At 41.8% G+C, this 21,943-nt stretch overlaps 8 protein-coding genes across 8 annotated transcripts; 5 read left to right on the forward strand and 3 right to left on the reverse strand.

The window, feature by feature from the left end:
* The first annotated feature begins 5,884 nt into the window (after window positions 1–5,884).
* Window positions 5,885–6,268, forward strand: LOC121719224 (histone H2B-like). The gene has a single exon (XM_042104664.1). It carries the CDS (start codon window positions 5,894–5,896, stop codon window positions 6,266–6,268), a length of 375 nt encoding a protein of 124 aa, XP_041960598.1. The 5' UTR covers window positions 5,885–5,893.
* A 919-nt stretch (window positions 6,269–7,187) lies between these two features.
* On the forward strand, window positions 7,188–7,565 carry LOC121719202 (histone H2A). The gene has a single exon (XM_042104639.1). It carries the CDS (start codon window positions 7,188–7,190, stop codon window positions 7,563–7,565), a length of 378 nt encoding a protein of 125 aa, XP_041960573.1.
* A 676-nt stretch (window positions 7,566–8,241) lies between these two features.
* On the forward strand, window positions 8,242–8,699 carry LOC121719193 (histone H3). The gene has a single exon (XM_042104629.1). It carries the CDS (start codon window positions 8,250–8,252, stop codon window positions 8,658–8,660), a length of 411 nt encoding a protein of 136 aa, XP_041960563.1. The 5' UTR covers window positions 8,242–8,249; the 3' UTR covers window positions 8,661–8,699.
* Window positions 8,700–9,308: 609 nt separating this feature from the next.
* On the reverse strand, window positions 9,309–9,706 carry LOC121719206 (histone H2B-like). The gene has a single exon (XM_042104644.1). The coding sequence runs from the start codon at window positions 9,693–9,695 to the stop codon at window positions 9,321–9,323; it is 375 nt and encodes a 124-aa protein (XP_041960578.1). The 5' UTR covers window positions 9,696–9,706; the 3' UTR covers window positions 9,309–9,320.
* Window positions 9,707–10,459: 753 nt separating this feature from the next.
* Window positions 10,460–10,937, reverse strand: LOC121719218 (histone H4). The gene has a single exon (XM_042104657.1). The coding sequence runs from the start codon at window positions 10,935–10,937 to the stop codon at window positions 10,626–10,628; it is 312 nt and encodes a 103-aa protein (XP_041960591.1). The 3' UTR covers window positions 10,460–10,625.
* A 4,335-nt stretch (window positions 10,938–15,272) lies between these two features.
* Window positions 15,273–15,918, forward strand: LOC121719182 (histone H1-like). The gene has a single exon (XM_042104619.1). The coding sequence runs from the start codon at window positions 15,273–15,275 to the stop codon at window positions 15,876–15,878; it is 606 nt and encodes a 201-aa protein (XP_041960553.1). The 3' UTR covers window positions 15,879–15,918.
* Window positions 15,919–16,940: 1,022 nt separating this feature from the next.
* LOC121719199 (histone H2A) lies at window positions 16,941–17,768 on the forward strand. The gene has a single exon (XM_042104636.1). It carries the CDS (start codon window positions 16,959–16,961, stop codon window positions 17,334–17,336), a length of 378 nt encoding a protein of 125 aa, XP_041960570.1. The 5' UTR covers window positions 16,941–16,958; the 3' UTR covers window positions 17,337–17,768.
* A 953-nt stretch (window positions 17,769–18,721) lies between these two features.
* Window positions 18,722–19,103, reverse strand: LOC121719208 (histone H2B-like). The gene has a single exon (XM_042104646.1). The coding sequence runs from the start codon at window positions 19,101–19,103 to the stop codon at window positions 18,729–18,731; it is 375 nt and encodes a 124-aa protein (XP_041960580.1). The 3' UTR covers window positions 18,722–18,728.
* Between the last annotated feature and the right edge of the window lie 2,840 nt (window positions 19,104–21,943).

The raw sequence follows: 21,943 nt of genomic DNA on the forward strand, positions 1-21,943 counted from the left end.
CAAAGTATTATATCTGCATTGGTTCTGAACATTTCAACCGGAAATCCTTTAGAGCCAGATTGAAAGGGTCCATACCTACATATAGAGTATATCTACTGTATTCATAGGCCTATACTAAGGCAATGATTGGATGGTGTTCCGTAAAGTAATGAGTGTTTACACATGTGAAGAGAGAGAGTGAAGCACTGGTGATTTTGTGTAGCATTTTGATGGGTTGTGTTTGAAAAACGAAATCAAGTTACTTCCTGTTAGATGTCTGTGTGTTAAGTAGAAAATTGTGTGTGGTGTTTTGCAAAATGTATTTTAGTTCATTGAAAACTGAGTCAAACATTGAGAATTAGTGTATGGTTTTGCAGATTTGGTGTGGTGTTATGATGTCTGGAAGACATGTTTAGAAAATTGTGTGACAAGCAAAGATTTAGTGTGTAAGCAGTTGAAAAAAACTGTAATAAAGGGGAAATCTGGCTATACATTTCCGTTTCTCGAGGTCACCGAATACTGTCGGTACGGAAAAAAACCCTAAAACAATCGGTTTTACCTAGCTGGATCTGCTGCAGCCAGCAGATAAAGTAGCCAGGCAGCTAAAGCACTACACTCTAAAGGCATGGACATGGCATGGGGGCTCAGGAACATGCCCCCAGAGTGTAGCCCTCGACAGTAGAAGGCAGGTGGAAGTGCTATATCACCAAACCAAACCAAATCAGCATTCTATTATGTGTCCAAAACATCAAGGAACATAATCATCTGTCAGTGCAGTGGATTTGAAATAGTGTGTTTACCACAGTTTACAATGAAGAGTTAGTGGAAGGTTGTATATCCAATCCAGGAAATGAAACATATGTTTTGCACTGTACATAAATGTTGCTCCATGTTCTGACTATGAATGAGCATCAAACCCCAATATAGAATTGCTCTCAAGACTCCCCCATAGTTGCATAGCGTAATACACTTTTATTTTACTGTCTTGAATAAAAATTGTGCTTTGGGCCTTTTCGTAATGCAATGTCAATATACACACCATTATCACTATTAAAAGTCAGTGTGACCTCAAATCTATTTTGAATGTTATTTTAAGGTATAAAAACTACATAATGTTCCTTTGATGCTGTCATTATGTCCTCACTGTAAATATATAGGCATAGTTCGAATTACAGGGGGTACTGGGGGGTACTATACCCCCCAATGAAGACCCAGTACCCCCCAAAAAGACAGAAATATCAGTTTTGGGGGGGTCAGATCATTTTTCTGATATTGTGAAAAATATCATTACAGTTACAATACAAGTCAACTCCTATTTTCACCGTAGGAACATTTTAATGTAAAGCGATTTCAGACACCCCTATTGTGGACAGTACCATTTTTAACCACTGAGCAACTGAGATAGAGAACGACTTCAACTTCACAAGCAAGTGTCAACGTTGAATGACAAAACGCTAGGTAAATTCCTTCAGTAGGCTAAATTCAGTTTGCTGCTGACGTGCATGGGTAAATGTAAGTTGCTAGCTGACGTCTAGGTTGTTGAAGATGTGTTATTTTACAACCTTCATTTATAAACGTGTTTTGTTCTTTCATCATGTCACATCTTCATACATTGAATTACTGGCTACTTACCTGCTACTTACCCACTGAGGCTAGTAAAGTGGGCCTTAGTTAGTTAAGGTTAGTTAGCAAGATAGGCTAATTCTCTATTTAAATCAAGCTTTACATTGTGGTGAGGTAAAATCGATTGTCATTTCCAAGGAGATGAACTCCATAGCCTATGATTATTCTCATTTTATCTTGAATAAATTATTGTGCCCTTTTGAAATTAGTTTGGCACAGATCCTGTGTTTTTATATTACCGGCGGTAGCCTATGCACAAGAGGGTCTGATGTACAGTAGCTAAGCCTAGGCTACATAGCATCAGTGAAACCTGTGGAAACATAAAAAGACCCAAGTAGCCTAGGCTAAATAGTATGTGCTAGTATTTGAATTTGTTTTTAATTGGTTGGTATTGTTTTTACATTCTATTATTTCATATTTTTAGCTTGATAAATGTAGTTTCATCTGAGAACCCTGATACTATCTTAATGAAACCAGGATTTTATTTTATTCAAAGAGACACTATGAGGAGAAGGAAAGGGCACACACAGACATCAGGCTCTTTTTTGGTGCTAAAAGAGTAAGCAGGAAATATTAACACTAAGATCTACAAACAATTACATTAAAAGTGTAGGTGCAGTTAGGTTTTATACACTGTTCATATGTGTTAAGGAAAGGGGTGCTCAGCAGACAGGCACAGGATGAAAGCCGTGAGCAGGCCGCAGGGAGACGACAGGATATATAAGAACGATGAGATATTCTGTAGCCTAATGATTATCAGTTTGACGCATGTTTAGACCTTGTGTGTGTTGCACAACACATGTTGCACTTGGTGATCACGGTGGGGATTGATATGGTAGTGGACCATGATCGTCATAGAAGAAGTGAAGGAGCAGTACCCCCCAATTATGATGGGGTAATTCGCACTCTGTATATGGGTGTTGATGTACCTGTTGTGTCTGAAACAGGACCCATGCCCGTAACACCCTGGCATTCCTGGCTTCCCATCCTGACCTTATCGAGATGGTGGACAGGTTTGCCCCTCACAGAGACCAAGCAAAGTCCTTTTAGGAAAGTCCCTCCACTCAGCGGCCATATAGTAACGATTTTTGGGCACTCATCGGGCACCCTATTCAGCAGAAATGCGCGTGCGCAAGGCTTCACGACACCAATCTTGCTCCTGCGGCGAGTTCACAACACATAATTGGGAAGATGTCTTCACAACACCACATATGATTGGCTCAATGTATTCACTTCACACCACATGATTGGCTCAATGTATTCACATGTCGAGGTTTTGCCGAGGAAGGGGTGGGATATGTGTAGACAACGGCGTTACAAACTAACCCCATGCATTTCTATGGAGGATTTTTTAAGTGCTGTGTCTCCTCATTAGAAAGTCTCTGGACCAAGTCACTGTAAACAGAGACTTTCTAATGAGGAGACACGGCACTCAAAAAATCCTCCATAGAAATGCATGGGGTTAATCCGTTGTCTACACATATCCCACCCCTTCCTCGGCAAAACGTCGACATGTGAATACATTGAGCCAATCGTGTGGTGTGATGTGAATACATTGAGCCAATCAGATGTTGTGTTGTGAAGACATCTTCCAAATCTTGTGTTGTGAACTCGCCACTGGAGCAAGATTGGTGTCGTGAAACCTTGCGCACGTGCATTTCTGTTGAATAGGATGCCCGATAAGTTCCCAAAAAGCGTTGCTATATGGCCGCTGAGTGGAGGGACTTGCCTAAAAGGACTTTGTTGTAAAGGACGTTATCAACAAATGCCACAAACTGAACACACATGAACACTAAACATTTCTATTTTACATGTATCTATCAAAGGGAAAATGTATCAGTTATTATTATTAAATCTGAGAGAATACAGAGGGGAAATGTCTTGATAAAGTGTTTTTTCCATTAAAATTTGCATTAAAGTAAACATCCAAGTCAGAAGAATGTGATAATCAGTTATGAACTACAAAGAAATCTGTTCAATTTTCATATGAGCTGCAGTCAAAGAGTTGTGAGACTAGGCCTATGAAAAGCAACAAGCGTACAGATTTATATCTGACTGCCATCTCAATCTAGCCGCTGATCCAATTAAGAAGAAATTCTGGCAAACGATCACCCACCGGCATTCCAGCAAACTGCCAGCAAGACCAAGCTCCTTCTGCTCCAATTCCAACTACTTCACTCTCAACAAGCCCCCCACCCCACACCCCCAAGCAACAGTACAGTATTCCAACATCTTTTTCCTCTTCCTTAAACAAATAAAAAAATTAACTCAAGTGCATGAGTTTGCCTCTATTGTCTCCACATTGCAGGTAATACACTTTATAACCATAAGCTTTACAGTATAAGTCGTATTGGTCCAAAACAGTTCAGGGCATTTGCACTTTCCAGAGTATCCAGAGTATTCCAGAGTTATTCATACCATCACTGTGTTGTTGGCACATTGTGTGCTTACTATTGTGATGGCTTGTGTTTACTGTTAGATACGAAAACACCATTTTTACGAAGGTGTGAAGAGTTAAGCAAGGTGTGTTAGCTTTTGCAAAAGAACTACAATGTTTTGCTGATTGGGTGAGAGGTTTTGCCATTTGTGTGTAGAGTTTTGCAAAAAAAAAAAAAAAAAATGTGCTTAACCAATCAGAACTGTAAGAATATCCTATGTGCTTGTGCCTGTGTGTGTGTGCATCCACTATCAAGTTAGAAGTCATGTGGTCTGCAGTGTGGCAAACTAAAAGGAAAAGAAGAGAAGTGCAGAAAAAATCCTCTTGATTGAGAAACCCACAGTCTGGTTGAAACTAGATATGTGCAAATATCTGAATATGCAATCAGTACAAAGCATATGAATGACTGTAGTCTATCTACCATACTGCAATGTTACTTTTCAGTCTGTTTTCTGTTGCTGTGGTCGTGTCTCCTACACCACTAAAAATGGTGTCATATCAAACAGTAAACACAAGCCATCACAATAATAAGCACACAATGTGCCAACTACACACTGATGGTATGAATAAAAAACACATCTGGCTTTTGCTTTCTCTGTGCACAAGACTATGTCAGTTTGAGGTCATACTTTTGCATACAGGGATCCAAACTTCAAGTATTGGTGTTTATTTACACATATCAAAACAAACACAAGTGTGTTTTTCCAAGTCAAAACACAAAATAGCAATTTCACTGAAAAAAAAAAAAAACTTCAGTCTACATCGTGTCGTCTCTCTCAAAATGTTGTCTACATCACATGCAATGTCCTAGTCCAAGGCACCAGGAAAAATATAATCTGGAATGCCGTATCCAGGCCTGACATGACAATAACCCCACATGTAGACTGATTTTTTTGACTGTAAAAGGGCTATTTCTTTCTCTTCTTACCCTTCCTCTTCCCCCTCCTCGTCCTCCCCTTGCTCCTCCTTGTCCTCTCCCTCTCACTTCTTCACCTCTACATCCTCTTCCTCCTCTTCTTCCTCCTACTTCTTCACCTCCACGTCCTATTCTTCGGCCTCCTCTAATTTTGACTGTTCTCACTCTTCTTGCTCCCTCCATTGTACCCATTGTACATTACCTGTGGCTTATTTATAGTGCTTAGGCTGATTGCAAAGTAAACTAATTATCTAAAACAGTTTTCACATGAGAAAGTGTGCCAGGGAGTTGGCAAAATAGTGTAAATAATAGCCATACATGTGTATGATTTGCCAGGAGTGTGTTGATCATTTGGAAATTGAGTGTAAAGCAGTGAGTTGTGTTTACAGTTCCGCAAAAAGAGTGCTGTGCAGTGAATTGTGCCTAAAGTTGTGCAAACTGAGTGCAAAGCAGTGTTTGTGCTTTTAGTTTTGCGAACTCAGTGAGTGGTTTTGCTATAAGTATTAAAAGTTTTAGAAATTGTGCTATTAGAATCACAGTTGTGTTTAAGCATTCAGAAAAAACTGTAATATGACAAAGTCAGATAACTCGGTGGAAGCCTTAACATACACAGCATAAAACTACACAATACATAGATCTGATTACAGTGATAATCAATTCATTTCTGCATTTCGTTGGTATTTGCTGGTCCATCTACCTTGAAATACTGTTATGAAGAATTCGAGTTGCACGAGGTTTTTTAAGCAAACCTCTGAAACATTCTCCACCGCTCCCCAAAGTATCTGGGTATACGCGTTCGTTTCTGGAAAGGGGAGTGGTGTGTGTGGGAGGAATGACTGATCAGAGACTTTCGTTCATCATTTGCATAGTATGTTGTATTTAAGCGGAGCACCAAACACGTAATCTACATTGAACAGACATCGCTTCTCTATTTGAACATGCCTGAACCCGCAAAGTCAGCGCCGAAGAAAGGCTCCAAGAAAGCAGTGACCAAGACTGCTGGTAAAGGAGGCAAGAAACGCAGAAAGTCCAGGAAGGAGAGTTATGCCATCTACGTGTACAAGGTCCTGAAGCAGGTTCACCCCGACACCGGGATCTCTTCCAAGGCCATGGGCATCATGAACTCTTTCGTGAATGACATCTTTGAGCGCATTGGTGGAGAGGCCTCCCGCTTGGCTCATTACAACAAACGTTCCACCATCACTTCCAGGGAGATCCAGACCGCTGTGCGTCTGCTTCTGCCCGGTGAGCTTGCAAAGCACGCCGTCTCCGAAGGAACAAAAGCCGTCACCAAGTACACAAGCTCCAAGTAAAGCGTTTTCTTAAAGTCTTATAAAACCAACGGCTCTTTTAAGAGCCACCCACATATTCTGAAAAGTAATTCCAGAACAATTGATGCATTTTTTTTCTTTCTTAATAACGCCATTAATGTAAATCAGCAATCGGATCCGACCCCGAATGCGTAAAACAAATTGAGTCATGAATTCCTTTGTCTGCATTCAACCGTACATCAAGAAGTACGCTGCATCCATGAATACAGCAAAGAAGGCAAAAGCAGCGACACTAACTTAAAGTTGTCGAACCCCAAAAAAGCGGCATCCAAGAAGTACAAGTTTTGGTCGATTTTACCATATTTACAAAAGGACTCAGTCACCCAACGTTCTTTTAATACATTCATTCCAATATTTTGCTCTCCATAAACTCATACTGCATGAAAAGCCAATGGATCATGAATTACATTTTAAAATGTATTATATTGGGTAGATTAACTACGTTGTCATAAATATGCCCTCTTATCCATAGCAGCAGTTATTCTGATCAACGTTTCGTTTCCAAACATTATACAAATCTTGCAACACAACCATTTCAGTTTGCTACATTGTAACAGTGTTCGAATAACTATGTGTGAGTCACCACAGGAAGCTTGGTTTATTATGACTATAAAAAAGAACCCCTTATCCGGAAAATTTGCTGTAACTTAAATTGGGATATTAATGTAGTATTTCTCTACTATGCCATGCGTGTCTATTGATTGGAGACAATGCACTGATAGGGAGAAGTGTTACGCGCCAAATTGAATTCAAATTCACGTCCCGCAACGAACTACACCTTGATTGGCTCTCACCATTGTATGGTCAGCCAATTGTGGCACTGAGTAACCCACGCTGGTGTGGAATAATACGACATGCCTAACCTTAAGTGAGCATTTGATATCCAACTCTTACTGTAAACATGAGCGGCAGAGGTAAAACCGGCGGCAAGGCCAGAGCAAAGGCCAAGACTCGCTCATCCAGGGCTGGACTGCAGTTCCCCGTTGGCCGTGTGCACAGGCTACTACGTAAAGGCAACTATGCTCAGCGCGTTGGCGCTGGTGCACCGGTCTACTTGGCTGCTGTACTCGAGTATTTGACAGCTGAGATCCTGGAGTTGGCCGGTAACGCTGCCCGTGACAACAAGAAGACCCGTATCATACCCCGCCACCTGCAGCTGGCTGTGCGTAACGACGAGGAGTTGAACAAACTACTCGGCGGAGTGACCATCGCTCAGGGTGGTGTGCTGCCTAATATCCAGGCTGTGCTGCTGCCCAAGAAGACCGAGAAGTCCAAATAAACCTGTCCCTATAAGTCTCCGAAACAAAGGCTCTTTTAAGAGCCAAACAAATACCGATAAAAAAGAAATTCCAAGTTGTTTAGGTAATCGACACATTTTCTTTAATCAGTGCTCGCTCTAAGCGAGTTGCTTTGTCGTGCTCAATGTATTCACATGTCGACGTTTGCCGAGGAAGGGGTGGGATATGTGTTGCCGTTACAAACTAACCAATGCATTTCTATGGATGATTTTTTGAGTGCTCTGTCTCATTAGAAAGACTGCTTTGATAAAAAAAAACAAGGCATGCCATGTGTAAGCTTGTGCTTTTCTGTTTATAATCACGCAGTTATTTGTAGGACTTAATTTAGCAAACGCTACCTTAGGACATTATTTGTTCGTACATGCCAGCTAATAAGGTATTGTTTGTTGTGACTGTTTTTTATACCAGGCTATAATCACTGGCCGATGTAATGTTTAAGTGCATTATTTTATTTTACATTTTATATTGATTCGGTTTTTCTAAATACTATGATACAGAACATGGGGCGTGCTTTTTGTATTTTAAATTTCAGGCGCCACTCGGAATGAACGATGAAGACCAATCAGCGGTGACCACCAAGCTGACGTACACATGCTGAGTAGGCCATATATATCACAAGTTCCGCATAAGTGTTCATTCTCTTCAATTCCAAAGAATACGTTGCAATGGCAAGAACTAAGCAGACAGCTCGCAAATCTACCGGAGGTAAGGCTCCGAGGAAGCAGCTTGCCACCAAGGCTGCGCGTAAAAGCGCACCCGCAACCGGTGGAGTGAAGAAGCCTCACCGTTACAGGCCTGGTACCGTGGCTCTGAGAGAGATCCGTCGTTACCAGAAGTCTACTGAGCTGTTGATCCGCAAGCTGCCCTTCCAGCGTCTGGTCAGAGAAATCGCTCAGGACTTCAAGACTGATCTGCGCTTCCAGAGCTCTGCTGTCATGGCTCTTCAGGAGGCTAGCGAGGCTTACCTCGTCGGCCTGTTTGAGGACACTAACTTGTGCGCCATCCACGCCAAGAGGGTCACCATCATGCCCAAGGACATCCAGCTGGCTCGTCGTATCCGTGGGGAGCGTGCTTAAACTGATTTGAAGTCAAGATCTGATCATTTAAAGGCTCTTTTAAGAGCCACTCAAATATGAAAAAAAGCTATGTTCCAAAAAATACTGTTTTGATATTGTCAGTTATTGTCGGGTAACTCTGATATGTAATGCAAGCAGCCTCAATAATTAGGTAATATTAACAGATTAGACAGACACTGCTCACCCACAAATGATTGGTTGGAAATTTCGGCTCCGAATAAGACTAGGCACTAGCAAAAATGACACTAGCACAACCTCGCTGAAATCTTCCTTGACGAAGTGTCATGCTTTTTGTTACCTTATTCGATCAAAATCCCTCAGCCGCTTTAGTGCAGTTTTCGTCTGGAACATGGCTAATGTGTCTCCCGTTATGATGCTGTGTTATCGTTTAGACAACGTGTTCATGTTTTTGTTTCATGTGATTTTAGCATAACGCAGCCGTAACAAGTAAGGACCTTTAATTTGCCATTTGTCCAAAGTGTACAGTAATAAAAGTAGCAGTAGCTTAGAATAAAAAAAAAATCCCTTATTCTGTAAAAGTAAGTGTAGGTAAATTAAAGTAGAGCAGTAATTCGTATTTATATTGGACGTTTCTTTTCAAGGAGAATGTGAGTGGCTCTTAAAAGAGCCTTTACATTTGAGCAGGTTTCAATTTCGGCTTTACTTGGAGCTGGTATACTTGGTGACGGCCTTGGTTCCCTCGGACACGGCGTGCTTAGCCAGCTCACCGGGCAAAAGCAGACGCACGGCGGTCTGGATCTCCCTGGAGGAGATAGTGGACCGCTTGTTGTAGTGAGCCAAGCGAGAGGCTTCTCCAGCGATGCGCTCGAAAATATCGTTTACGAAGGAGTTCATAATGCCCATGGCCTTGGAAGAGATACCGGTATCAGGATGGACCTGTTTCAGAACCTTGTACACGTAGATGGCGTAGCTTTCCTTCCTGGACTTTCTGCGTTTCTTGCCTCCTTTAGCGGCCGTCTTGGTCACAGCTTTCTTAGACCCCTTCTTTGGGGCAGGCTTAGCTGGATCAGGCATGTCGATTTTCCGAATACGTAATATCAAAAGTATGACTTTGTTTTTAGTTACCTGGTGTATATATACCAAGTTTTATATGTAAATAGAGGACTGTGTCATTTACACACTCACGAGCAGAATGCCCTGTCATTTCCCTCCCAAACTAAATACCCAGACACGATTGGTCATTTTGTATGGAAGGGGGCGGTCATTATGAAAAGGTTAGCACCACCCACAGATCGTCGGTTTACACCACCTTCTTGTGTTTCCTTTCCCGCTCTTTTTACCGTAGGAAGGTAATCCTTCGAAATCTATGCCAAATAGTTTTACTTTTAACATTATAATTCATTATTAGTTTTCCTGGGGCTTTACTCGAATCATGATAAAATGTGCACATCAAAACTCTACTGTAATTATTGCCCTGTATTGTATACTGTTGGTACTGTCATTCTTACAGTATAAAGGAAACAAAGGCTTTTACAGCATTCTGCAAAGGGAAAATGACAAATTCGCAGTAAAACATAGAAAACACCACTGTAAGCCAAATTTACTGTAAAAGTAAATATTTCTAGCCTATATTGTTGTTTTGTTTATATTTGCCAGACGATTTTGTTGTGAAGCCTAATAACAATGGGGTCATAGCTGTAGCGCATTCATGGCGTCGCACCTGCACATAGGTTATGATAACAAGCGTTCTGGCATTTTTGTTTTTTACTTTAATATGAACACATGGCTCTTGGCTACAAACCATTGGATGTAGACAATGCGAAGAGCCTCATATGGCAGTGCCCTACAGCCCAAATCATGTAGCAGTGTGTCATTGTATGGAAGTGGGGCATTAATAGTAAGTTTATAATACAAATTACCCTACATGGAATATATCATTTTATAAGGAATTGGGCGGCTCTTAAAAGAGCCTTTTGAGTATAAATCGATGAAGAGATCTGATCTTTAACCACCAAAACCGTACAGAGTACGACCCTGGCGTTTCAGAGCATAAACGACGTCCATAGCGGTTACGGTCTTTCTCTTGGCGTGTTCGGTGTAGGTGACGGCATCACGAATCACGTTCTCCAGGAAAACCTTCAACACACCACGAGTCTCCTCGTAGATGAGACCAGAGATACGCTTCACACCACCACGGCGAGCCAGACGCCTGATTGCAGGCTTGGTGATCCCCTGGATGTTATCACGAAGAACTTTGCGGTGACGCTTAGCGCCTCCTTTTCCAAGACCTTTGCCTCCTTTGCCTCTGCCAGACATCGTTCTGTATTCAAGTTACAGAATTATGGAGATATATTGGATCGCAACTCGCATTTAGTACCAAAGAGAGGACGTTGGTGAAAACTACGAAGCACTGCCCCCTTCACTGCCCCTCCCTTCTCCGCGCACACCTCCAAGTATTAGGCTAATAAACGTAAAAAAACGCCCACATCCGACCTTTAGCCTCATCTCACAACAAAACAAAGTAGAACCAATATCAATACATTGCAGAAATTGCTACTTTTTTAGATAGATAGATAGATGCAAGGTCTTAGTAGCATACAGACATCACACACAACATACCATAAAAGGTATGACAACAAATACTAAATCAAAGATCCACGTGAATGTACTTATGGATGTATAAGCATGAGGTGCTTGCAGTGACAGGGCAGGGACTGTGATCAGAGACTTTCTAACAAAGTCCTTTTAGGCAAGTCCCTCCACTCGGCGGCCATATACCAACGTTTTATGGGCACTCATCGGGCACAGTCTTTGGGTCGAACTGCGCGTGCGCAAGGCTTCACGACACCAATCTTGCTCCAGCGGCGAGATCACAACACATGATTGGCACGATCACAACACACCATATGATTGGCTCAATGTATTCACAACACACCATATGATTGGCTCAATGTATTCACATCACACCACATGATTGGCTCAATGTATTCACATGTCGACGTTTTGCCGAGGAAGGGGTGGAATATGTGTAGACAACGGCCATATTGGCGTGACAAACTAGCCCCATGCATTTCTATGGAGTATTTTTGAGTGCTGTGTCTCCACATTAGAAAGTCTCTGTTTCTAATGAGGAGACACAGCACTTAAAAAATCATGTGGTGTGAAGTGAATACATTGAGCCAATCATGTGGTGTGAAGTGAATACATTGAGCCAATCATATGTGGTGTTGTGAAGACATCTTCCCAATTATCTGTTGTGAACTCGCCGCAGGAGCAAGATTGGTGTCGTGAAGCCTTGCGCACGCGCATTTCTGCTGAATAGGGTGCCCGATGAGTGCCCAAAAATCGTTGCTATATGGCCGCTGAGTGGAGGGACTTGCCTAAAAGGACTTTGCTGTGATTCAGTAAGCAGGTGCTCTATGAGAGTATGAGAGAGGTGCTGTATGAGAGTGTGTGTCATGGTGGTGGTGCAAATAAGTCCAACAGTGCAAGGATAAAGTCTAGAGACTATCATTCAAAAATATGGATAATATAATATTTTATCACAATTCCACATGTTTCAATTGAAAAGGCACACTTCATTACTGCAATTGAAAACAATTTGCCAGTCAAGTTCCCTACACCTGCCTTGGAAAGATCATCCAGATAATTCTGTTTGTTGCAAACTAAATAGCGGACTTTGTCCCTGATGATGCACTCATTCGAAACACAGACAATTTGTAGGACATGTTTTGTCCATTATTTCAAGAATCAGTGAGAAACAATTGTGTCAAACCATATCTGTCTTTATGTTGCTACAACGTATAATTACAAAATACTGTGTAATCCCCATAAGAAATATAAGCATCTTTTTTTTCAAACACACATAGTGGACGGTAAGCACATAATAATTGTTTGTTGATCAAATTTTACTTTATTTAACTTTACAAAGGAGATTTATTTGCAAACGCATAATGGTGGATATACCCCCCAACCTCATCTACACAATTGATTAAATTGATTTATCGATATTTTCTCAAATAATAATTTTTATATAATAATGTCCTGTGTGACAGGACTGAATGTGGTGTGACAGAATTGACTTTATGAACTGTTCTTTATACAGGGAAACCTATGGCTGTAGCCTATGGCATGTATTCAATGCATTGTGCATGCAATAAAAGGTAATGCAAAGTTGAAATCATATTTATTTGTCAGGCTATGTCACCGTGTTATCAGACCCTGTCACATGGGGAGGTGATAGCAAAGTCCTTTTAGGCAAGTCCATCCACTCGGCGGCCATATAGCAACGCTTTTTGGGCACTCGTCGGGCATCCTATTCAGCAGAAATGCGTGTGTGCAAGGCTTCACGACACCAATCTTGCTCCAGCAGTGAGTTCACAACACATGATTGGGAAGATGTCTTCACAACACAACATATGATTGGCTCAAGGTATTCACATCACACCACATGATTGGCTCAATGTATTCACGTCAACTTTTTGCCAAGGAAGGGGTTGGATATGTGTAGACAACGGCCATATTGACGTTACAAACTAGCCCCATGCATTTCTATTGAGTATTTTTTTGAGTTCTGTGTCTCCTCATTAGAAAGTCTCTGATAAGGCTGTGACTCCTACCACAAGAGCCCTATGGCATTTTGTTAGGAGAATGAAGCCATATCTTCTATCAGGAGGTTTACCACTTACTCTGATGGTGCATTCATGGCACCTGGGAATGACAAAGACTGCGTGATTACTTTGTTTTTCCCACAGCAAGTGTTCATGTACTTTGCCGTTGGAATGTGTGACAAACACGGATGCCACAACAAAGGTTAAAACATAGGCTCACTAATCCTAAATAAATAACTTTAATTGCTTAAAATATAGTGTCGGACGCTTGTGAAAGAAAGATATGCAGCTTTCAAGTGACAAAAACGGCAAATTCCCAACTTCACATTAAAACTGTTGGACATGGAAGGCCACATGGAGTACAAACGAACTACAACGTGACGACAAAAGTGATGACGAGCCCCTAACTGGGCAACTCTGTTAGCAAAATCTAGCCCCAGTTTCCGACCTCTGACCCACACATGAGGTGAGGTGTATGATGCGTAATGATGAAGTTTTCACTGGGAAAAAGTTTTTTCCGATGCCCATAAACACTAGGTAAGTTAACTTACTCAGGAACCACGTAATTGGAATACCCTCCATGTCAGGTCCTGAGACATGTGTACTAGCTTCTGCACATCCTCCAAGAAGGCAGTCTTATTGTTGTTGGAGATGAGGTCTGGGACTGCACATCCTCCAAGAAGGCAGTCTTATTGTTGTTGGAGATGAGGTCTGGGACTGCTGTACCATCGGCAAACCTAACTTGGAAGTGAAGCTGTGAGAATACACACTGTCATAGGAATCATAAGAGCTGGGTTTACACTGTACCCGAGTCATCTGATCCACCAGTGTGAAGTTTAAATAACATAATGTGTTAATGAGCAAATGTTTTTAATTCTTCTCAGAATTGATTTGACATTATAACAGAGTAGATTTTTAACACTAAGAAAAAAATATATGCAGAGTTACTTAATTTGCAGCGCTGATTTCAAAGACTATACAAGGTACACGAGTATTAATTATTTACTCTATTTAGAGTTTGTTTTACTGTTATATTTCAACACTTCACTTTTACACAAATTTGGAGTAGGACCAAATCATGGACGGATTATGATGTATTAAGGGCCCCCCATTAATTGTCGCATATGTGGGGGGAGGGGGGGGGGGGTTGGTGTAGTTTTCAAATGGCTGTACAAGTACTGTATAGTGTTGTCTTGAGCATTTTCAGGTAGTGTCACTGAGTTCTGACCTTTTTTGCATGGGAAAACACTGAGAGCACATCTCATTTTGATGACACTGGCAGTTTCATTGACATAAATACTTGCTTTTGAGGAATGGACTATCCATTTTGAGCAAGTGACGTGCTTTTGCAAGTTATCCACTAGGTTTTGCAGTTTGGACTAATTGTTTTGAGAAATGCACTAACTGCTGTGCAAATGTTAATAGTGATGTGAGAAAAGCACCAAAGCTACTGAGAAAAACTGTAAATTAAGGTGTTACTTTACTGTGGCCAACTGTATGGTATAGCCGTGTGGTGCACGTTTATTAACTGTGTTTCGTGGTGTCCAAAAAGCTCCCGTGTGTAAAGTACACCTTTGCAAAAACGGCATTGTCACTGCTTTTACACGTTACCGAGACTCGTCTCTTGGTTTGTGCCACTTTTTTGTTGATGCATTGCACGGTTTTATTATCATTATGTGCATGTTTTTCGCACAAGACTAAGACTGAGTGCAAAATTTCCACCTAGACATCAAAAGTTTCCAGTTCGTTGCAAAAGGGATAAAGGGCAACCATAACACCCCATATATTCATTTTAAAGTGTAGGCTGTGCTCTTCACAACAGACATCGTCTTATTGGTAAATGTTGTATAGTTACTGATCTTTGTTTAAAAAAGTGTTAGGAGAAAACACAAGTGATTTATTCACCACATGCCGGGAGAGCTCTCAGTCTGCTGAGTCTAAAAGGTTCTCATGTTTATTTTAAGTCCAGCCCACTGACACCGTCCGACATTCATTTGATCAGCTCTCTCGAGAAGTGTGTGCGGAAAATCTAAACGATACAATGGCAGAAGATGCTCCAGCCCCCGCAGCGGCCCCAGCAAAGGCCCCCAAGAAGAAAGCGCCCCGACCCAAGAAAACTGGTCCTAGCGTGGGCGAGCTCGTCGTCAAGGCTATCTCTGCCTCCAAAGAGAAGAAGGGAGTTTCTCTGGCTGCGCTGAAAAAAGCTTTGGCGGCTGGTGGGTACGATGTGGAAAAGAACAACGCTCGTGTCAAGGTGGCCATCAAGAGTTTGGTCACCAAGGGAACTCTGGTCCAGACCAAGGGAACTGGTGCCTCCGGCTCCTTCAAGCTGAACAAGGCGGTGGAAAAGAAGCCTGCAAAGAAGGCAGCTCCTAAAGCCAAGAAGCCAGCAGCGAAGAAACCTGCCGCTGCTAAGAAACCTAAGAAGGCAGCAGCTAAGAAGCCGGCGGCCGCTAAAAAGTCTCCGAAGAAAGCAGCCAAGAAGCCCGCCACGCCGAAAAAGGCAACGAAGAGCCCGAAGAAGGCTAAGAAGCCCGCTGCACCCAAGAAGGCAGCAAAGAGCCCCAAGAAAGCAAAGGCAGCGAAACCCAAGGCGGCCAAGCCTAAAGCTGCCAAGCCCAAAAAGGCTGCACCCAAGAAGAAGTGAATGTTGCGTTTTCAACAAGTTTACAAAACGGCTCTTTTAAGAGCCACACAAAAGTTATTTGAAGGGGTTTATTCCAATATTGTCTGCTGGTATATAAACATTCTCGCTTTGAGTGTGTACATTTACACACCGACTGGTTTGCTCTCTATAACTTTCACAAATGTCCTACTGCGTGATTGACCAAATAAATTATCATAAAACTCACTGGTCCAGAGGGAAGTTTAAACGGTGGTAATAAACACTATGTGGGTAATTAACTAATGGATCATGAATTCAAACCAGAGACTTTCTAATGAGGAGCACTTAAAAAATCCTCCATAGAAATGCATGGGGTTAGTTTGTAACGCCAATATGGCCGTTGTCTACACATATCCCACCCCTTCCTCGGCAAAACGTCGACATGTGAATACATTGAGCCAATCATGTGGTGTGAAGTGAATACATTGAGCCAATCATATGTGGTGTTGTGAAGACACACAACAGATTTCTGCTGAATAGGGTGCCCGATGAGTGCCCAAAAATCGTTGCTATATGGCCGCTGAGTGGAGGGACTTGCCTAAAAGGACTTTGGTTTAATCAATTAATAACTCATAATGCCCTCTTGCTCATAAAGCAGTTGTTCTCAAACAATACAATACAAAGTATCCAAAATGTTGCAACACACAACCACTTCAGTTTGTTACATTGTACCAATGTTCACTGTATCACAAAGTATCTGAAAGCTGAAACACACAGTTTACTATTGTAACAGTTACCACGCGAAGCTTTGTTGATTTACTATGACCATTAAAGTAAAACTAACTGTAACTTAAACTGGGAGATTACTGGATCTACTGTGACATGCGTTACTTTTTTGTGATTGTGCTGCTGATGCACTGAAATGGAGGTGGGACTTCAATACGCGCCAAATAGAACCCAAGATGATGTCCCGCAGCGAGCTACACATTGATTGGCTCTCAGCATTGTGTTCTCAGCCACTGGGGCACTAAGTACCCCTGCGCTGATGAGGGATAATAGGACATGCCTGGCCGTGACTAAGCATTTGAGTATTCAGACGAACTCTAAACACCTACTACAAAAATGAGCGGCAGAGGCAAAACCGGTGGCAAGGCCAGAGCAAAGGCCAAGACACGTTCATCCAGGGCTGGACTGCAGTTCCCCGTCGGCCGTGTGCACAGGCTGCTGCGAAAAGGCAACTATGCTCAGCGTGTCGGCGCTGGTGCACCGGTCTACTTGGCTGCTGTGCTCGAGTATCTGACGGCTGAGATCCTGGAGTTGGCCGGTAACGCTGCCCGTGACAACAAGAAGACCCGTATCATTCCCCGCCATCTGCAGCTGGCTGTGCGGAACGACGAGGAGTTGAACAAACTGCTTGGCGGAGTGACCATCGCTCAGGGTGGTGTGTTGCCTAACATCCAGGCTGTTCTGCTGCCCAAGAAGACGGAGAAGTCCAAGTAAATCATCTCAAGACTCCAAAACAAAGGCTCTTTTAAGAGCCACCTACATGCCTTGAAAAGAAAATTCTAAGTTGCCTTTGGTCATTTTTGTTATGTCAAAAAATGTTTCTTCACGTAGCTTACATGTGTAAAAAGCAATTGAACAAGATATCTTCTACTAGAGATCAATATTTGGCCACTCCTGTTCTTCCACTTTTTAAAATGTCAGTCGCTAATTAGCTCCTGTTCCAGCAGACTTCTTATGATTGGTAAAATATATTTGTCAGAGTTTTTTATTTCTTTTCAATTTAATGGCTTCAGATCAGAATGAATCGGCACCCAACTCACAAATGCACACACATGAACTACTGCATTATATACGTTCTTAGTTTATCATTCTAGTCTGTGGGATGTTTTTGGGGCCTCGTCATTTGGATGCATTATTTCAATAAAAAACAAAACATGAATGGTAATTTGCTTTGTTCCTATTAAAACACGCATATATTTAAAGGCCTAAATTTAGCAAATAAAGGCTGCAAATAAAGTGCATTTCTTTAAATTCGAATTGATATTGAAATAATTTTATTCATCATTGTGAACATAATTTGTGGTTGTTCATGTTAGCTAACAAGTTATTGTTTGTTTTTTTCTACATCAGGCTATATGCACTGGCGGATATAATGTTTAAGTACATTTCTTTAAATTCGAATTGATATGGAAAATATATTGTGAATAGAATCAATGTAATGATAGAGGCCTTTTAGGGGATGACCTTTGCATTTTTCAGGAAGACCAATCAGCGGAGACCAATAATCTGACGTACAGGGGGCAGGATGCGACTTTAGGCCTTATATACCCACGTTCTGCAGTTGTGTTACTAATCTTCAATCTCGAAGAATACGTCGCAATGGCAAGAACCAAGCAGACAGCTCGCAAATCTACCGGCGGTAAGGCTCCCAGGAAGCAGCTCGCCACCAAGGCTGCACGTAAGAGCGCACCCGCTACCGGTGGCGTAAAGAAGCCTCACCGTTATAGGCCTGAGGACTCACCTGAGGTGAAGGACACTAGCACAATCTCAGACGTTTTATTGTTCCAGACGAAAACTGCACTGTCTCCCAGTATGATGAAACGTTGTCTAAACGATTCCTAGCACAGCAAGTCTTGTTTCATGTTGTCTGTCATTTTTAGCAGGACCTTTTACTTAGCCGTAACAAGTATGGACAAATGGCAAAGTGTATAGTAATATAAGTAACAGTAGCTTAGAATTAAAAAAAAAATCACTTATTCTGTAAAGTAAGTGTAGGTAAATTAAAGTAGAGCAGTGATTCGTATTTACATTGGAAGTTTCTTTTCAAAGAGAATGTGAGTGGCTCTTAAAAGAGCCTTTGAATTGGAGCAGGTTTCAATTTCGGCTTTACTTGGAGCTGGTATACTTAGTGACGGCCTTGGTTCCCTCGGACACGGCGTGCTTAGCCAGCTCACCGGGCAAAAGCAGACGGACAGCGGTCTGGATCTCCCTGGAAGAGATTGTGGAGCGCTTGTTGTAGTGAGCCAAACGGGAGGCTTCCCCAGCAATGCGCTCGAAAATATCGTTTACGAAGGAGTTCATAATGCCCATGGCCTTGGAAGAAATACCGGTATCAGGATGGACCTGTTTCAGAACCTTGTACACGTAGATGGCGTAACTTTCCTTTCTGGACTTTCTGCGCTTCTTGCCTCCTTTAGCGGCCGTCTTGGTCACGGCTTTCTTGGACCCCTTCTTTGGGGCAGGCTTCGCTGGATCAGGCATGACGAGTTCCCAAATACGAAAAATCAGAAGTATGAATTTGTTTGCTATAGTTACCTGGTATATATACCAAGTTATATGTAAATAGAGGACTGCGCCATTTACACACAGAATGCCCTGTCATTTCCCTCCCAAACTAAATACTCAGACACGATTGGTCATTTTGTATGGAAGGGGGCGGTCATTATGAAAAGGTTAGCACCACCCACAGATCATCGGTTTACACCACCTTCTTGTGTTTCCTTTCCCGCACTTTTCTACAGTAGGAAGGAAATCCTTCGAATTCTATGCCAAATAGTTTTATTTTTAACATTATAATTCATTTTCCTGGGGCTTTATTCGAATCATGATAAAATGTGCACATCAAAACTCTACTATAATGATTGCCCTGTATTGTATACTGTTGGTACTGTCATTCTTACAGTATAAAGGAAACAAAGGCTTTTACAGCATTCTGCAAAGGGAAAATGACAAATTTGCAGTAAAACACAGGAAACACCACTGTAAGCCAAATGTACTGTAAAAGTAAATATTTCTAGCCTATACCAAAGTCCTTTTAGGCAAGTCCATCCACTCAGCGGCCATATAGCAACGCTTTTTGGGCACTCATCGGGCATCCTATTCAGCAGAAATGCGCGTGCGCAAGGCTTCACGACACCAATCAAGACAAGATTGCGGCCGCCATCTTGGACCGGTCATACTCCTCGTTGCTTTGCAGCAGAAAACACAACATGACAGCACTGTGCAGCATGTTCCTGCTCAAATCGGCGGACCATACTCGGGCGTTTACTTTTCACAAGTAAGATTTAACATTACCGTACTATTGGTTGTATTTTGTATTTTCGAACAATGTGGCTGTATCATAGCTACATGTATGACCTTTGCAGCAAACAAAACCGCGTGAAAATCAGTGAGGTATGATTAATTTAATGCGCTGACAGCTCATTGCACCAGCCAAAGAGATTACACTGAGTGGAGTGGATGACCGATCCAAGATGGCGGCCCCACGTCTCGTCAGCGCTAGTAAGGAGTAGCGGTCGATGCGGCGTCTATGTATATTATGTCTATGATTGGGAAGATGTCTTCACAACACAACATATGATTGGCTCAGTGTATTCACATGTCGACGTTTTGTCGAGGAAGGGGTGTGATATGTGTAGACAACGGCCATATTGGCGTTACAAACTAACCCCATGCATTTCTATGGAGGATTTTTTGAGTGCTGTGTCTGCTCATTAGAAAGTCTCTGCCGATATCAATACATTGCAGAAATTGCTACTTTTTGATAGATTCAAGGTCTCAGTAGCATACAGACATCAGGCATCACACAAAACATACCATAAAAAGTATGACAAAAAATACTAAATCAAAGATCCACATGAATGTATTTATGGATGTATAAGCATGAGGTGCTCGCAGTGACAGGGCAGGGACTGACCCTGTGATTCAATAAGCAGGTGCTCTATGGGAGTATGAGAGAGCAGGTGCTCTATAATGTGTTCTATGAGAGTGTGTGTCATGGTGGTGGTGCAAATAAGTCCAACAGTGCAAGGATAAAGTCTAGAGACTATCATTAAAAAATATGGACAATATAAGAGAATATTTAATCACAATTCCACATGTTTCAATGGACAGGCACACTTCATAACTGCAATTGAAAACAATTTGCCAGTCAAGTTCCCTACACCTGCCTTGGAAAGATCATCAAATTCTGTTTGTTGCAAACTAAATAGCGGACTTTGTATCCCTGATGATGCACTCATTCGAAACACAGACAAGTAGGACATGTTTTGTCCATTATTTGAAGAATCAGTGAGAAACAATAGTGTCCAACCATCTGTCTCTATGTTGCTACAACGTTTGTTTTTGTAAAATACTGGCTTAGTTTGTAACGCCAGTTGTCTACGTAAATATAAGCATTTTTTTTAATCCCTATAAGAAATATAAGCACTTTTTTTTTCAAACACACATAGTGGACGGTAAGCACATAATAATCGTTTGTTGATCAAATTTTACTTTATTTTACTTTACAAAGGAGATTTATTTGCAAAGGCATAATGGTGGATATACCCCCAACCTCATCTACAACGCAGCACAAGATTGGCTCAATGTATTCACATGTCAACGTTTTGCCGCGGAAGGGGTGTGATATGCGTACCCAAAACGCGTTGCAATATGGCCGCCGAGTGGAGGGACTTGCTTAAAAGGACTTTGATAATACTTAGCTTCTGAACCAGGACGAAGTAGTGTCTACTGCGGTCGTTAAGTGGATGGGAGACCGATTGGATCATTGACTGGGATAACACATGATTTCACGCCTACACCGAAACACCAATCTTCATGTGATAACGAGTGACAGGATTATGTTGCCTAATCGTATTTTATTGTATTGAATTGAGACAAACAGAAATGCAAATTTCTTGCAACACTTTTAATGTAATGAATGAGAACATTTCGAAGCTTTGGCATTGTGTTGAACGTTGTAGGCATTCTTTTCACTAGTCCGTGGCTGCTATAATTTACGCAAACCACCAGATGTCGCTGTGTTTTCCTTGTCTTCCATGTTTAGAAGCTTCGGCACATTAGGGAAACTGGTGCAGTGCCCGTTCAAACATGCCATTCCTGAAGAAAACCCGTAGCTCAATTACATGCCCACAGGCCTGCTTTAAAAATAGGATGATCGGGAAACATCATTCCAGCTAAGCATTCAATAATGAATACTGAATATTATAATATATTAGCCTATAATTAATGTGGCCTCTAATGCATGTGTAATATATTTAGGCATGTGACATTTCTACAGATCAGAATGACATAAGCTTAACAACTGTTTTGAGTTAAGG

Source organism: Alosa sapidissima, chromosome 9 (assembly GCF_018492685.1).
Source record: "Alosa sapidissima isolate fAloSap1 chromosome 9, fAloSap1.pri, whole genome shotgun sequence".
Taxonomy (NCBI): Eukaryota; Metazoa; Chordata; class Actinopteri; order Clupeiformes; family Clupeidae; genus Alosa; species Alosa sapidissima.

Excerpts from the sequence above, each read along its gene's own strand:
- LOC121719224 (XM_042104664.1), top strand. The coding sequence starts at position 5,894 with ATGCCTGAACCCGCAAAGTCAGCGCCGAAGAAAGGCTCCAAGAAAGCA.
- LOC121719193 (XM_042104629.1), top strand. The coding sequence starts at position 8,250 with ATGGCAAGAACTAAGCAGACAGCTCGCAAATCTACCGGAGGTAAGGCT.
- LOC121719218 (XM_042104657.1), bottom strand. The coding sequence starts at position 10,937 with ATGTCTGGCAGAGGCAAAGGAGGCAAAGGTCTTGGAAAAGGAGGCGCT.
- LOC121719199 (XM_042104636.1), top strand. The coding sequence starts at position 16,959 with ATGAGCGGCAGAGGCAAAACCGGTGGCAAGGCCAGAGCAAAGGCCAAG.
- LOC121719206 (XM_042104644.1), bottom strand. The coding sequence starts at position 9,695 with ATGCCTGATCCAGCTAAGCCTGCCCCAAAGAAGGGGTCTAAGAAAGCT.
- LOC121719208 (XM_042104646.1), bottom strand. The coding sequence starts at position 19,103 with ATGCCTGATCCAGCGAAGCCTGCCCCAAAGAAGGGGTCCAAGAAAGCC.
- LOC121719202 (XM_042104639.1), top strand. The coding sequence starts at position 7,188 with ATGAGCGGCAGAGGTAAAACCGGCGGCAAGGCCAGAGCAAAGGCCAAG.
- LOC121719182 (XM_042104619.1), top strand. The coding sequence starts at position 15,273 with ATGGCAGAAGATGCTCCAGCCCCCGCAGCGGCCCCAGCAAAGGCCCCC.